Source organism: Podarcis bocagei, assembly GCF_964188305.1.
Source record: "Podarcis bocagei genome assembly, chromosome: 11".
In the NCBI taxonomy this organism is placed as follows: Eukaryota; Metazoa; Chordata; class Lepidosauria; order Squamata; family Lacertidae; genus Podarcis; species Podarcis bocagei.
In genome coordinates, this window is record NC_138136.1 from 21,546,296 (window position 1) to 21,559,452 (window position 13,157).

A 13,157-nucleotide genomic window follows, 5' to 3' on the forward strand; every position below is an offset into this window, starting at 1 on the left:
TGCAAAACGCCGCAGAAGAAACTCCGGCCCATTTTTCTCCCGCGTCTCCCTCGAGGGGCGCGCGACCCCTTCGCCAGAAGAAGGTGCCTGAGGCGGGAGGGCGGCTGTTGCTGCTGCTCCTCCTTGCAAAGGCGCGCCGGATCCCCAGGATGCCGCTGATTGGCGCGCGAGGCGGCGCGCGCTGAATTCGTGCGCGAGGCGAGGAGAAGCGCTTGCCTGGGATTCCCCACCCCCTTGTTTGCATTGTGTGGCCCTCGCGCTTTGTACGGCTGCAGGGCCGGGACGGATTTGCGCGCGCACACAAACACACACGGGCTTGTGGCTGAGGGAAGCACAGACGGAGAATTCCCAGGGACCGGACTTGTGCGGACGTTGCCACCGCCTCCTCCTGCTCCTCTGGAGAAGAGCGCATGATGGCGGCAGCGGCCGCCCCGGCCGTGGTGGTGGAGGTGAGCCTGAGCAGCACCGCGAGTAGCAGCAGCGACACTTCCAGCACGGGAGAGGAGGAGAGGATGAGGCGCCTCTTCCAGACCTGCGACGGCGACGGCGACGGCTTTATCAGCAGGTAACCGCAGCCGCTGGGGCAGCCGGCTGCTCTCTCTCTGCGCGCGCGCGCTCGCGCCCACCCGCCGAAAAAGTGGCAGCTCAACTTCTGAGCAAGTTTCTCAGATGCGAGTTGCGCTTCATGCACGACGGAGGTGCCTCGGGACAGACAGACCGGCAGACAGACAGATGGACGCTTCTTGGGCAGGGGGTGGGTCAGCAGGGTGGATCAGCATCACACCCAGGGTAGCGTGCTGGCCAACAACACAAATATTTTATTGTTTTTTAAACAAATACAATAGCAATCACACACTTAGCCAGCAGTACAGCTAATGGTGTTTGTTTTATCCATTGTCTCTAGACCCGTGGTTCCCAACGTGAGGCACCCCCCCCCCACAGGGGCGCAATTTGATTTTTAGGGGGGACAATTTGGAAACTTGTTTAGACCAAGTTAATGGCCTTTTAGGCTTCCTCAACATGAATAGTTCAGTGGTACCTTGGGTTACATACACTTCAGGTTACATACGCTTCAGGTTACAGACTCCGCTAACCCAGAAATATTGCTTCAGGATGAGAACAGAAATCGTGTGGTGACAGCGCAGCAGCAGCGGGAGGCCCCATTAGCTAAAGTGGTACCTCGGGTTAAGAACAGTTTCAGGTTAAGAACGGACCTCCGGAACGAATTAAGTACTTAACCCGAGGTACCACTGTAGTTCACTTTTCGAATAATAAGAATTATATGTCAATGGGGGGGGGGAACGACAACATCAGGATTTTAGAGATTCTTAGGTGGGGCATGGCCAAAAAAAGGTTGGGAACCACTGCTCTAGACATACACTTTACACATTCAGTATTCAAACATACTACTTGGCGTAACCCTTCCACTGAGAATATTGAGCAGTTGGTATAAGAAGGTCTTGTTTTTTGTCATTAATATAGTTAAAGAGAGGGGTCCACGTTTCTTGGAAGGTATCTATTCTTTACGCCTTTAATTTCCCTCCTTTATCTGGCGAGATGCTCAGACATTGCTGTATCCCAGATATTATTTTCCCATATGTTGGCAGGTATTTCAGTCTGGTTCTTCCGTTGCTGAGCTATCGCTAATCATGCTGCGGTCAGGAAGAAGCCTACTAGTTTGCCCAGTGGCATAGCGTGGGGGGTGCAGGGGGGCCAACCGCACCGGGCGCAACATCGGGGGGGGCGCTCGCACTCGCAGCTCTCTGCCCCTACCTGGCTCCACGGGTTAGGGGGCGCAAATTACTTGCCTTGCCCCGGGTGCTGACAACCCACGCTACGCCACTGAGTTTGCCTGTGGCGTGCCGGCCTTTCTGGCAAGGTGGTCGCTGTGACTCTGGAAGCCTTCCTATAGAAATTGATGGTTAAATCTTTCGGAAGAAACTTCTACCCAGCAGGTTATTCCTCTCCTCTTTTTTTTGTTATTGTGGTGTCAGGCAGTTATGTTCTTTGCCCTGGAAACTCCAGAATGCATAAGTGCTGATTATAGCTGCATAGTGGTGGGGACTCCAGGCGTTCTGTTTGCGCCCCGAGGCACTTTCTCCTTCATTACGACTGTGCATGCTGAGCTGTAGTTCAAATTAAGCTGAGCTGGTAGTATTAGGTTCATTTGCACCAATGTTGAGGGAGCAGGTTGAAAGGAGAAGGCAGCTTTTCAATTTCACTGTTACACAGGAATGTGAAGGCCCTTGTGCTCAGCTCGGGAACTTGCTTTAGCTTGGCATTGTGGCAGCAGTAGCGGTTCACACCCTGCTGCCAGCCAGGGAGAGGGCAGGGTCTACATTTCCTGTTCCCAGTTGTTCAAGAACTGACCCCCTTGCTAAAGGGCTTGAGATTGCATGATCAGGGATGGGGGTGAAGTACCTGTGAACCTCTGGATTTCCTTGGACTCCAGTTCCCATTGGCATCAGCAAGCATAGCCAGTGATCAAGGGTGATGAGAATGGTAGTGCAATAACATCTGGAAGTCAATGGGTTTTTGGCAGCTGGTCCAGAACATCTCATGTTGCTTTGGTGGAGCTGAAAGGAGTGAAAGACTTGATAATGATTGTGTTGACCCTTGATGCGGTTGTGTTGATGATCTTATCTAAATGGATGGCACTTTGGAAGAAACAGAAGCAGAAGGGTTTTTTTTAGAGGGTACCTGTATATGACAATTGTGAATAATGACTTGTGTGCACAGAGTGTGCACAGCTGCGGGTAGCACTGCCAGCCAAGGTAGCATGAGCATAGCTGGGGGGGGCAGGGGGGGCAGATGCTCCCCCTGAGAGCAAGTAAAACAATATAAATACTTAACTGACCAATCACATCGGTTCTGCCCTCCAACGAAAGTCCTGTCCCCCCCCCAACAAAAGTCCTTGCTACACCCATGCAAGGTGGATACTATACATGTTATTTCATTTGTTCACATGCATTGTTTTCCCCCTAGCGGGAAGAGGCACAGGACAGGAGCAGAACAAAATTCCTATAAATGCTCCCCCAGTTGTTGTCGTTTAGTCGTGTCCAACTCTTTGTGACCCCATGGACCAGAGCACACCAGGCACTCCTGTCTTCCACTGCCTCCCACAGTTTGGTCAAACTCATGCTGGTAGCTTCGAGAACACTGTCCAACCATCTTGTCCTCTGTCGTCCTCTTCTCCTTGTGCCCTCCATCTTTCCCAACATCAGGGTCATTTCCGGGGAGTCTTCTCTTCTCATGAGGTGGCCAAAGTATTGGAGCCTCAGCTTCAGGATCTGTCCTTCCAGTGAGCACTCAGGGCTGATTTCCTTAAGAATGGAGAGGTTTGATCTTCTTGCAGTCCATGGGACTCTCAAGACAATTTCACTATGTGTATTTCTGTGCATGTTTATGGTGGGGAGGGAAATGGCAAGTTTTTACATGCCCCAGTGAATAAAATCCACAGTTCTACTTGCAGCTTGTCTGATTTTCAGCTTGTCTGAATCAAAGAGTTGGGAGAGAGACCCCGAGGGTCATCTAGTCCAACCCCCAACAATGCGGGAATCTGGCCCACAGACGTCTCTGGGTGGGCTTGAACCACCAACCTTCTGGTTAACAGACAGATGCACTGAACGATTGTGCCACCTGAGGTTCTATGCAGGGCTAGTTTTAAGATACAGTGGTACCTCGAGTTACATACGCTTCAGGTTACATACGCTTCACGTTACAGACTCCGCTAACCCAGAAATAGTACCTTGGGTTAATAACTTTGCTTCAGGATGAGAACAGAAATCGTGCAGTGGCGGTGTGGCGGCAGCGGGAGGCCCCATTAGCTAAAGTGGTGCTTCAGGTAAAGAACAGACCTCCGGAACAAATTAAGTACGTAACCAGAGGTACCACTGTACATGTTTTTAAAATGTTTGGAAATTGATAGATGGCATACACTTCCGGGTTTGCCTTGTTCAAAAGATGCAACATGAACCTAACACAAAGAGGTATGACTGTGCTGCTTTTGGGGGGTTCAAGTCAAAGTTTTTTTGGGCGTGCAGGTTGTTTAGCGTTTTTTGAGAGAGAAATGTTAAACTTTATTAAAGGGAAAACGAGAAAAGGCACTCACAAAAGGTTCGCTAAGGAAACAAACAGCCTCACAGCGAAAACTCTGTCTTCTGTTCTAGCGATCATGCGTGAATGGAGGAGGGGCCATGGCCGGATGGTCTTACGCCACCTGTTGGACATCCCTGTACTATGGCAACCCCTCTACATGCGCTTCCAACTAATATAGTTTCACAATTCCTCTTTTGTTTCTCCCAGGGTGGTTTACATCATTGTAAATGTTCCTTCTGCGCAGTCGACCTGGTGGCATGTTTAACGTACCATGCAACTGATGCCCGCTTTCTGAAGTACTGGATGTTGCTTGTGTCATATACTTGAAGGACCATGTGGACAAAGGCTTTTATTGTAGACCCACACCAATGTGGGAGGAAGAAACTCAAATGGAATATAGCTAAAGATGCTATGGGACACTGTGGGAAACAGCTGTGTTCCTTGTTCTTTCCAGACCCCTTTGCTTCCTTCCAGGGCATTGATAGAAACTTTTTAGGAGTAGTCTGTGTCTCCTTACCTTCTCTAACAATCTAGTCATGGCCAGGGTGTATTTGATTTCAATCAAACCAATTTAAATCACTAGTCAGTGAGACTTGATTTAAATCTTTTTTTTACAGAAAGACTCATTCTTGCTGGTATAATCTTAGTATTTACAACCAGATGAAGGTTTCATTTTTGAAATAATAAATTTTCAGAGAAATTTTAAAATATATAAAAAATTACTGATTTGGTTATACTGTTAGAAATACATAGACTTATAATTATGAAATTATTGTGAGGTGAGGTTTAATAAGTTAACTGTTTATATTTGGACAATTTTTTCTGCTGTACTTTATTGGAAGGAGAAAAATAATCATTTCCTTAATAACAATTTTTTAAAAAACTTAGACTGAGTTTTAGCACACATGAAAAACTTAAAACAAATCCTTATTTCCTGATGAATAGCCTTTGGACTATAATGTAACTTAAATAGAAAAATAGCTTTAGAAATATTTTTCCTCCAAAAGCATTTTATTTTAAAAATCCAGTTTAGATTTTAAAAAATCTGATTTAAATTTTAAAAACCCAATTTTTATATATATATATATATATATATATATATATATATATATATATATATATATATATGCTTTCGTAGATTTTCACGGGTACAGGAATGCAGGTTTTGGTGTCTTCGGGTGTCTTCCCGTGTAAGAGTTGGGGTGTCTAGGCGACGTTTCGACGAGGTCTCACTCGTCATCTTCAGGCTGGTGCTTTCGGCTTCTTGTTCTAGTAACAAGAAGCCGAAAGCACCAGCCTGAAGATGACGAGTGAGACCTCGTCGAAACGTCGCCTAGACACCCCAACTCTTACACGGGAAGACACCCGAAGACACCAAAACCTGCATATATATATATATATATATATATATATATATATATATCTCGCAACATTGATTTTTATCCACCCTGGATTTTTATCCTACTGGGTCATGGCCCCAGTAGAAACTGCAAGCTAGTTTAACTCCTTGTTTCCAGATGCAAGCCTTTAGGCTTGGCTTTGCTCTGTAGTAAATAGTTCAGACATCTGTATGTTTAATTGGGTGAAGAGAAACATAAAACCTATAAATGCCCAACTTCTGGAGCACCACTGAAACAGTAAATCCTAGATAGACCACCAACAGTCACAGTGAACAGTTCAAGAGTGACTGGAATGCCTTTTCTTTTAAATGTGCAATTTACTCTGTGGGTTATGAATATTTTTTTAAAAAAAAATCAGTTCTATCATTCATGCAGCTCTGAAATTAATTTAGCCTTCTTTTGTCATTTCCCTACCCTTTGTGAAGCTGCTTCTCAGCCACCAAAGCCAGTTGAGGGAAGAATTGCATTTTATTCTTTTGCTAAAGGCAAGCACTTTTCCATTGCACATGTCTTCATTTAGCATATCGGGACAAGTTAGTGCAGAATGCAGTTGTTAGGCTCGTAACTGGGGCAGCGGAGTGGTACCATGTGTCTCCAGTCCTGAAAATGCTTCACTGGCTGGCAGAGAGCTACCAGGCCAAATTGAATGTGTTAGTACTAGCATATCAAGCCCTAAATCAGGCATAGGCAAAATTGGCCCTCCAGATGTTTTGGAACTACAACTCCCATCATCCCTAGCTAGTAGGACCAGTGGTCAGGGATGATGGGAATTGTAGTTCCAAAACATCTGGAGGGCTGAGTTTGCCTATGCCTGTCCTAAGTGGCTTAAAACCTGAGTACCTCATAGAGTGCCTCCAATATCAACCATCTATGACCCTATGATCAAGAAATGAAACCTTATTGGTGGTGGTGCCACTGGTAGCTGCCCAGTTGGCAGTGACTTGTGGTAGTGCCTTTTCAGTGGTGGCTCCCTGTTTGTGGAATGCCTTCCCTAGTGAGGTGTCATTATTGATTTCATTTTGGGAGAGGGAATTAAAACATCATTGTTTACGCAGGCATTTGATGGCTGAAGGACACTGTTCCTGGCAGCCCCAAGATCACTGGTTGTGAATGTTTTTTCATAGTTTTAATGAGTGTTTTAAAACTGTTCTTGGTTGTAGCTCTTTCTAAACATTTTACCATTACTTGGGTTCCTTCAGGAGGAAGGGCAGGATATAAATCGAATAATATATATTTGCATACATAATGAAGTTATATGGAGTCTCAGCTGTGGGAACCCTTTGCTGCGCATTAAACTGAAAACTCTTTAAATACTTGCTGGGTAGCAGAGCCACACATGGAGAGGAAAAGAGCACCTCCTGAGAGAACAATTAATTGTCAGTCTATGAATAGTTAGGCTGACATTTTAAAATGGCAGATAAAAGGATAATTGCTGGCTGATACTGGATGGGAATTCAATTTGGCAGTGGAATATAATTTGGAACTCATCTAGTCAAATGGCATACATTATACTTTCCTACCAGAATACAGACATTTTTGTAACTAAATTACCAAAATGCAATAATGTCTGTTTAAAATTCAAATACTGTAGTACACAGCAGTAATGTTTTTGGCAATTGGTGTTTTTTTATAATACATAAAAAGTGATGGCAGCAAAAATGATAAACATTTGTTCTTTATTTTTTTATCCTGCCTGTTCCCTCAGAGTTGGGAGTTGAAAAGCTTTGCTGGGAAAAATCAACCTGTGGAGAGTTGGTTTTTAAAAGCCTCTTCCTCCCACTGAACGTTCAAGGAATGTTCCGTGGCAAGTGCATTTATGCACACGCAAGAAAGGCCTTTAGGAGATTGGAACTTCACACAACTCGCTTTCATGTATGTAAGAGACATTCTAGCTGTGATTGCAAATAATAATAATAATAAGCTAGTATCCTGGTTGTAAAAGGACAAGACTACTGCAGAAACTGAGGCGTTTCTTGGGAAACGTTTCAGCGTTGAATAGAATTATTGGAACTCTTAGGGAAAATGCCCCTCCGCTTCTGAACTGTGGTTTAGTTTAAAGATGGTTTTGGTTACATGGGCTGTGTGTATTGCTTGCTCAAAACATACGTGCTAGGCATTGCTCTGAAGAGTTGATTTTTCTCTCAACAGTCTTGCCACCCTGCTATTTAGACCAATGTTTCCCAAACTTGGGACTCCAGCTGTTTTGGGACTACAGTTCCCATCATCCCTGACCACTGGTCCTGCTAGCTAGGGATGATGGGAGTTGTGGTCCAAAATCAGACCGAGACCCAAGTTTGGGGAACCCTGCTCTAGACACTGGAGGGGATGGTGAGTCTCCCATTCTGGCAATTAGGAGATAGGCTCTTCCTCCCTAAGGCAAGCTTTCTCTTGTATTTACAATGAACAGATAAAGGTTCCAGGGCAGTTCCAGTGAATGAATTGTTCTGTGTCCTGGAATCAGGTGTTTTCAGTCTTCTTCTAGTTCTTTTTTTTTTTTTTTTTGCAGGGGACTCTCTGCAAGTTTCACAGCTGCTTCCCTCTCCTTCCTTACCATGTGGGACTGTGGGTTTTCCTTTCTCCCTTCTCTGTTCCCTGTTTTCCTTTGGCTTTCCCTTGTGGCCCCTATCCACCTTGTTTCACGGCTTAGCGGTTTGCTTCTTGCAAGCTCACACATGTACTTTTAATAGGCAACCTGAATGCTGAAGCATGTGCTCCAATCCAAGATATAAGCTAGTGTCAGAAATGTCGAAAACATGACATTATTGCACAGGACCATTCTGTTTTGCGTCATAATTATTTTTACAGATTTGCAGAATTGCTTTCCCAGATTTTTCTGTAAACCTTGTAAGCCTTAAATTTGTGTTCAGTCATGTATGCATGTGTAAGATAAGGTCTCTAATTAGAAAGTCAGGCCATATTAATTGCCAATGGTATAGGAGAGTACAGTAATGATCCCAGTTCACAATTGTGTTTTATAATTTGCTTTGTGTACTCTACATATGCTTTGTTTTTTGAAATTGCTAAGAGATATGCTTTATTCTTTCTTCAGACAGAGAGCATTTATTTGCAACTGCACAGCAGCATAATGTTGGAACAAGCAACGGTAACAAGTTAACTTTAATTTCACTATATTATAAGGTTATGCTGTTGACCATTTCCTTAATTCGGAGTCCCCCCAAAATAGGGGTTGTCTTATACACAGGGGCGTGTTATACACGAAAAAATACGGTAACTATGTAGAAGGCAGTGGGATAATGTATTGGCAACTGTGACTACTTAGGGGTCTAAAACGGATACATTTTTTTTTTTTTTTTTTGCTTTCCTTTCACATATTGTTACAACTGTTATTTTATAGTCCAGACCAACAGGGGCAGCAGGAATCATGAGAGAAGTGATGACCGGCTTCACAGTTTTCCCATATTGTAGTGTTTTTTACATAGCACACAGACATACATTGTGATATATCTCCGTGTCAAATATTATGAAAACATTATCGCTTTGTTGATTTCAAACTGATTTTGGACTATGCATTGATACATCGCCTAGCCCTAGTGGGGATGATTGGGGTTTTTTTAGCTGGGTCATGCCAGTGCAAGTAGATAAATAGGTACTACTGCAGCAGGAAGGTAAACAGCATTTTCATGCACTCTGGTTTCCGTCATGGTGTTCCATTGCACCAGATGCGGTTTTGTCATGCTGACCACATGACCCAGAAAGCTGTCTGTGGACAAATGCCAGCTCCCTCAGCCTGAAAGGGAGATGAGCGCCGCAACCCCATAGTCGCTTTTGACTGGACTTAACCGTCCAGGGGTCCTTTACCTTTTCCTTTATTGGTTTTTTTTAGCTGGGTCATTGTGTATGATGTTTCTAGATGACCTTAGAGCAGTCATCCTTACTTGTTGTCCCCCATACATTGTTGAGAACGACAGCTTCCACAAGACATGGACTACTATTTATTTATTTAACAAAACTGGTGTGCCGCTTTATAATAGCATCAACCGTTGTCTAAGCAGTTTACGAGAAACAGTATAGAATATTCATAAGAAAGTACTGATAGAATCAACAGACTTAAACAAATATGCACAATAAAGTTCCATATCTGAGTAGGATGGCTTAATTTTTTTAAATTTTTTTTAAAGCAGGCATTGGAAATGGCAAAGGGATCTGTCTAATACTAAATAGGAAGGGCGTTCCAGAGAAATGGCGATGGCACACCTAAAGATGAATTTCTTACATGAACATGATATAGCGCTTGTCAAAGTGTCAGTTCCGCAGATGGAAGCAGGAGAGTGGCCGCGTGTGGCTTTAGGCAGTCTTTCAAGTCACCTGCTGAGGGTTTTATATGCTAAAAGAAACACCTTGAGTTTGACCTAGTAACAAGTCAGCAGCCAGTGAAGCAGGAGTATAATACTCAAAAGCTTGCCCACTATTTTGTGGTATTGGTTGGCCTAACGTATTGGGCTAGGGGAGCTGGGGCATCTGGCAATTAGTGTGTCCCTTTAGTTCCGGATAGTACATGGATAGATGAGTCTTTAAAAGTCCGGGACACAAATTTTAGCAGCCCTCTAGTGGCTATGGTGGCTCATTCACCAGAAGTAACTTATTTAGCGTTAACTCTGGATTCTGGAACTAAGCCTCCTGATGTATATTGTCCTCTAGGAGGCTTAGCTTGGTCATAATCGTGTATACAGAGTCACTTAAGAGCTAAACAGAATTATATAATCAACATCAGTAAATGGAATTCACGTTGGAAGCTTTGCACATCTGGTAGGAAAAATTGATGTGCTGCAATAAAATTGCTCAGGCGTTCTTAATTGTCTGCTTCACAGTTCCTGGTGATATTGGTAGGACTTTAGAAATATAGTTAGGTTAAATTAATGGTTCACCGAACAGAATTTTGAGCAGGGGAGAGCACAAAAAATAGAGAGGCTAGGACTGTGAGTAAGACTTGGTGACTTGATGTTTCCGTGAATGCTTTTCTGCATCTAGAACCCATGCTTTTGTTAATTCAGATTAAGGAAACAGAGCTACCACAGAGTGTACATTGCACAGTGTTGCTAGGCAGACCTAGACTGCAGGATAGGTAATTAAGTGGTAAATTGTGATCATTCGACTGTCGTCCATAAGGAGCATCTTGCGGGGAAGCAAACTGGGCAAACCAGGTTGCTGTAAGTGGGACCCCTTTGGAGGTCCGTGGTTGTAACAAACCTAGATTCTAGTCACAGCTGTGAGCTTCATTTTTCCACAAAAGGCTTCTAACAAGGATGTAGGAAAGCTAACAGTGAGAGGATGCTGCATGGAATAAAAAGGATTCCTGAGTCATCTTTCTAATGTAAAGTGTCACCTTTTTATGATTCTTTTAAAGATCAATGATATAAGGAGTGAATGGTGGGGAGAAAGAGAGTGATTAGGTATTAGGTGTGTTCAGTTACTACAGTGTTAACAAGGGACGTGGGTGGCATTGAGGTCTAAACGACTGAGCCTCTTGGGCTTGCCGATCAGAAGGTTGGCGGTTCAAATCCCCGTAATGGGGTGAGCTCCCATTGCTCAGTCCCAGCTCTTGCCAACGTAGCAGTTCGAAAGTATGCCAGTGCAAGTAGATAAATAGGTACCGCTGCAGCAGGAAGGTAAATTGTGTTTCTGTGTGCTCTGGCATACGTCACGGTGTTCCGTTGTGCCAGAAGCGGGTTAGTCATGCTGGCCACATGACCCAGAAAGCTGTCTGTGGACAAACGCCGGCTCCCTCAGCCTGAAAGTGATGTAAGCGGCGCAACCCCATAGTTACCTTTGACTGGACTTAACCGTCCAGGGGTCCTTTACCTTACCTTACCTTACCTTACCTTACCTTACCTTACCTTACCTTACCTTACCGTGTTTAATAACTTAACTAAAAGTTGCAATCCTATAAACACTTTGCTGGGTGGAAGTACCGTAAGTTCCTTTGAATTCAACAGGTCTGTCTTTTGAAGAGAAATGTATAGGATTGCACTTTGAAGCTTCAATTAATTTAAAAGTTGCACCTGTTTGATTAGGCAACAGATTAAAAAGAAAGCACATTGCTGTATTTTTTTAATGCAAGTGCTTATAAAAGCTGCTGATGGCAAGCTCTATCTATTCTTAAGAAGTATTCCCTCCACCTTTTGTCCTACAGGACTGCTGAGTCAAGAGAAGTGTTTGAAACTCCCATTGTTCTAGGCACATTTTGCGACAGGGAATTTCATTAGTGTGAGCAGTTTCTGAGCTCTGGGTGCAGTACTGCACCTAAGATTTCAGATTAAAACTGCAGAGTGGAAGGAAAGGAGGACCTTTTTCTGCCTCCCCACTTCCAGCTACTCTCTGAATACTGGAGAAGAGACCCTCTTAAGAATGTTAGGGGGGTGGGCAGGGAAATGACTAGACCATGTGAAAACTGCAGTTCATTCATTTTCAGCTTTGTATTTTTGTTATAAAAAAAGCACGCCTAGACATTCCGTTGTTGCGCCCACAACCCAGGTTTAAGGTACCATTTGGCTCCTAGCTTTCATCTCAGTTTCTAACACTGGTCAAGAGATTGTTGGATTCTACTATCCGATACTATGCAGTGGGTTGATGACATCCAAAGGTCATTGTGATGGTCCACCAACAAACAGTCTGCTACACAGTTTTAACTGTCTCTGTGATGACCACCTTCCTACCACCCTGGGCTCTGTGAGAAGCAGGATCTTGGTGCCAAGGCCTGGCCACTTGACCTGTGCATTTTCATTTGACCACCTGTATGGTCCCTATGTGCACAAAAACTGTTTGGAACCTGAGAATAGTAGGGTTTCCATGCTGCAGTTTGTATGTGCATAAGGACCACACAGGTGGTCTAGTAAATGTGTTTAGTTTGTGATGGGTTTAGACTTGCCTCCCCAGGTTTACTATACAGGAAAAGACATTGTGAACTTCTGAAGAAACCTGTTTGAATTGATGTGTGTAGCACAGAGAGCTAACATTTATGAGCTTTTAGCGATTTCACGGTCTGTGCGTCAGATTTTAGCATACAGGTTTAGAGATGGTGTTTTAACTGGATTTTTTTTTTTTTAAAAAAAGAGCCTCTTGCAATTTAAATAGGTGATCTTATTCCTGTATGATGCCACTGAAAGGAGTAATTTCACATTTTTATGATAATTGTTACATAGCTTGCTGGAGGAAGAAGGATGACTCTTGTGTGCTGATAACCTGAGAAGTGGTTTTACATTGCCTCCTTATGGTTTCTAATATATTTGTACAGATTCTTATTTCACATATTTCAGTTTGTCACTAGATAATTTGTTTAAACCTATTTTGGAAAAGATTAGAGTAGTCGTGTATTTTATCCGCATGTCTTTTCCTTCTCCATTTTTCAGCCCGCATTTTGTTTGAACAGGACTTTCCTTACCAATGACCTCAGTTCAGGATCTGATAAGCCCAGAAATGATACAGATAAGGCGGGTTCAGCGCTTGCCCACCTTTCCATCCAACCTCTGCTGAAAAATCTCCAAGGAAGGAGAGTCCACAACCTCCCGAGGGAGACCGTTCCACTGTCGAACAGCTCTTACTGCCAGAAAGTTTTTTCTGATGTTTAGTTGGAATCTTCTTTCTTGTAACTTGAAGCCATTGGTTCGGGTCCTACCCTCCAGAGCAGGAGAAAACAAGCTA

General features: G+C 43.8%; 1 protein-coding gene across 1 annotated transcript in view; it reads left to right on the forward strand.

Moving 5' to 3' along the window:
* Positions 1–233: 233 nt before the first annotated feature.
* MCC (MCC regulator of WNT signaling pathway) overlaps positions 234–13,157 on the forward strand; it is a 201,949-nt gene continuing 189,025 nt past the window's right edge. The window contains exon 1 of the mRNA XM_081213590.1: positions 234–565. Coding sequence (XP_081069716.1) covers positions 411–565 — 155 coding nt within the window. The 5' untranslated portion in view covers positions 234–410. The remainder of the gene's footprint in view (positions 566–13,157) is intronic.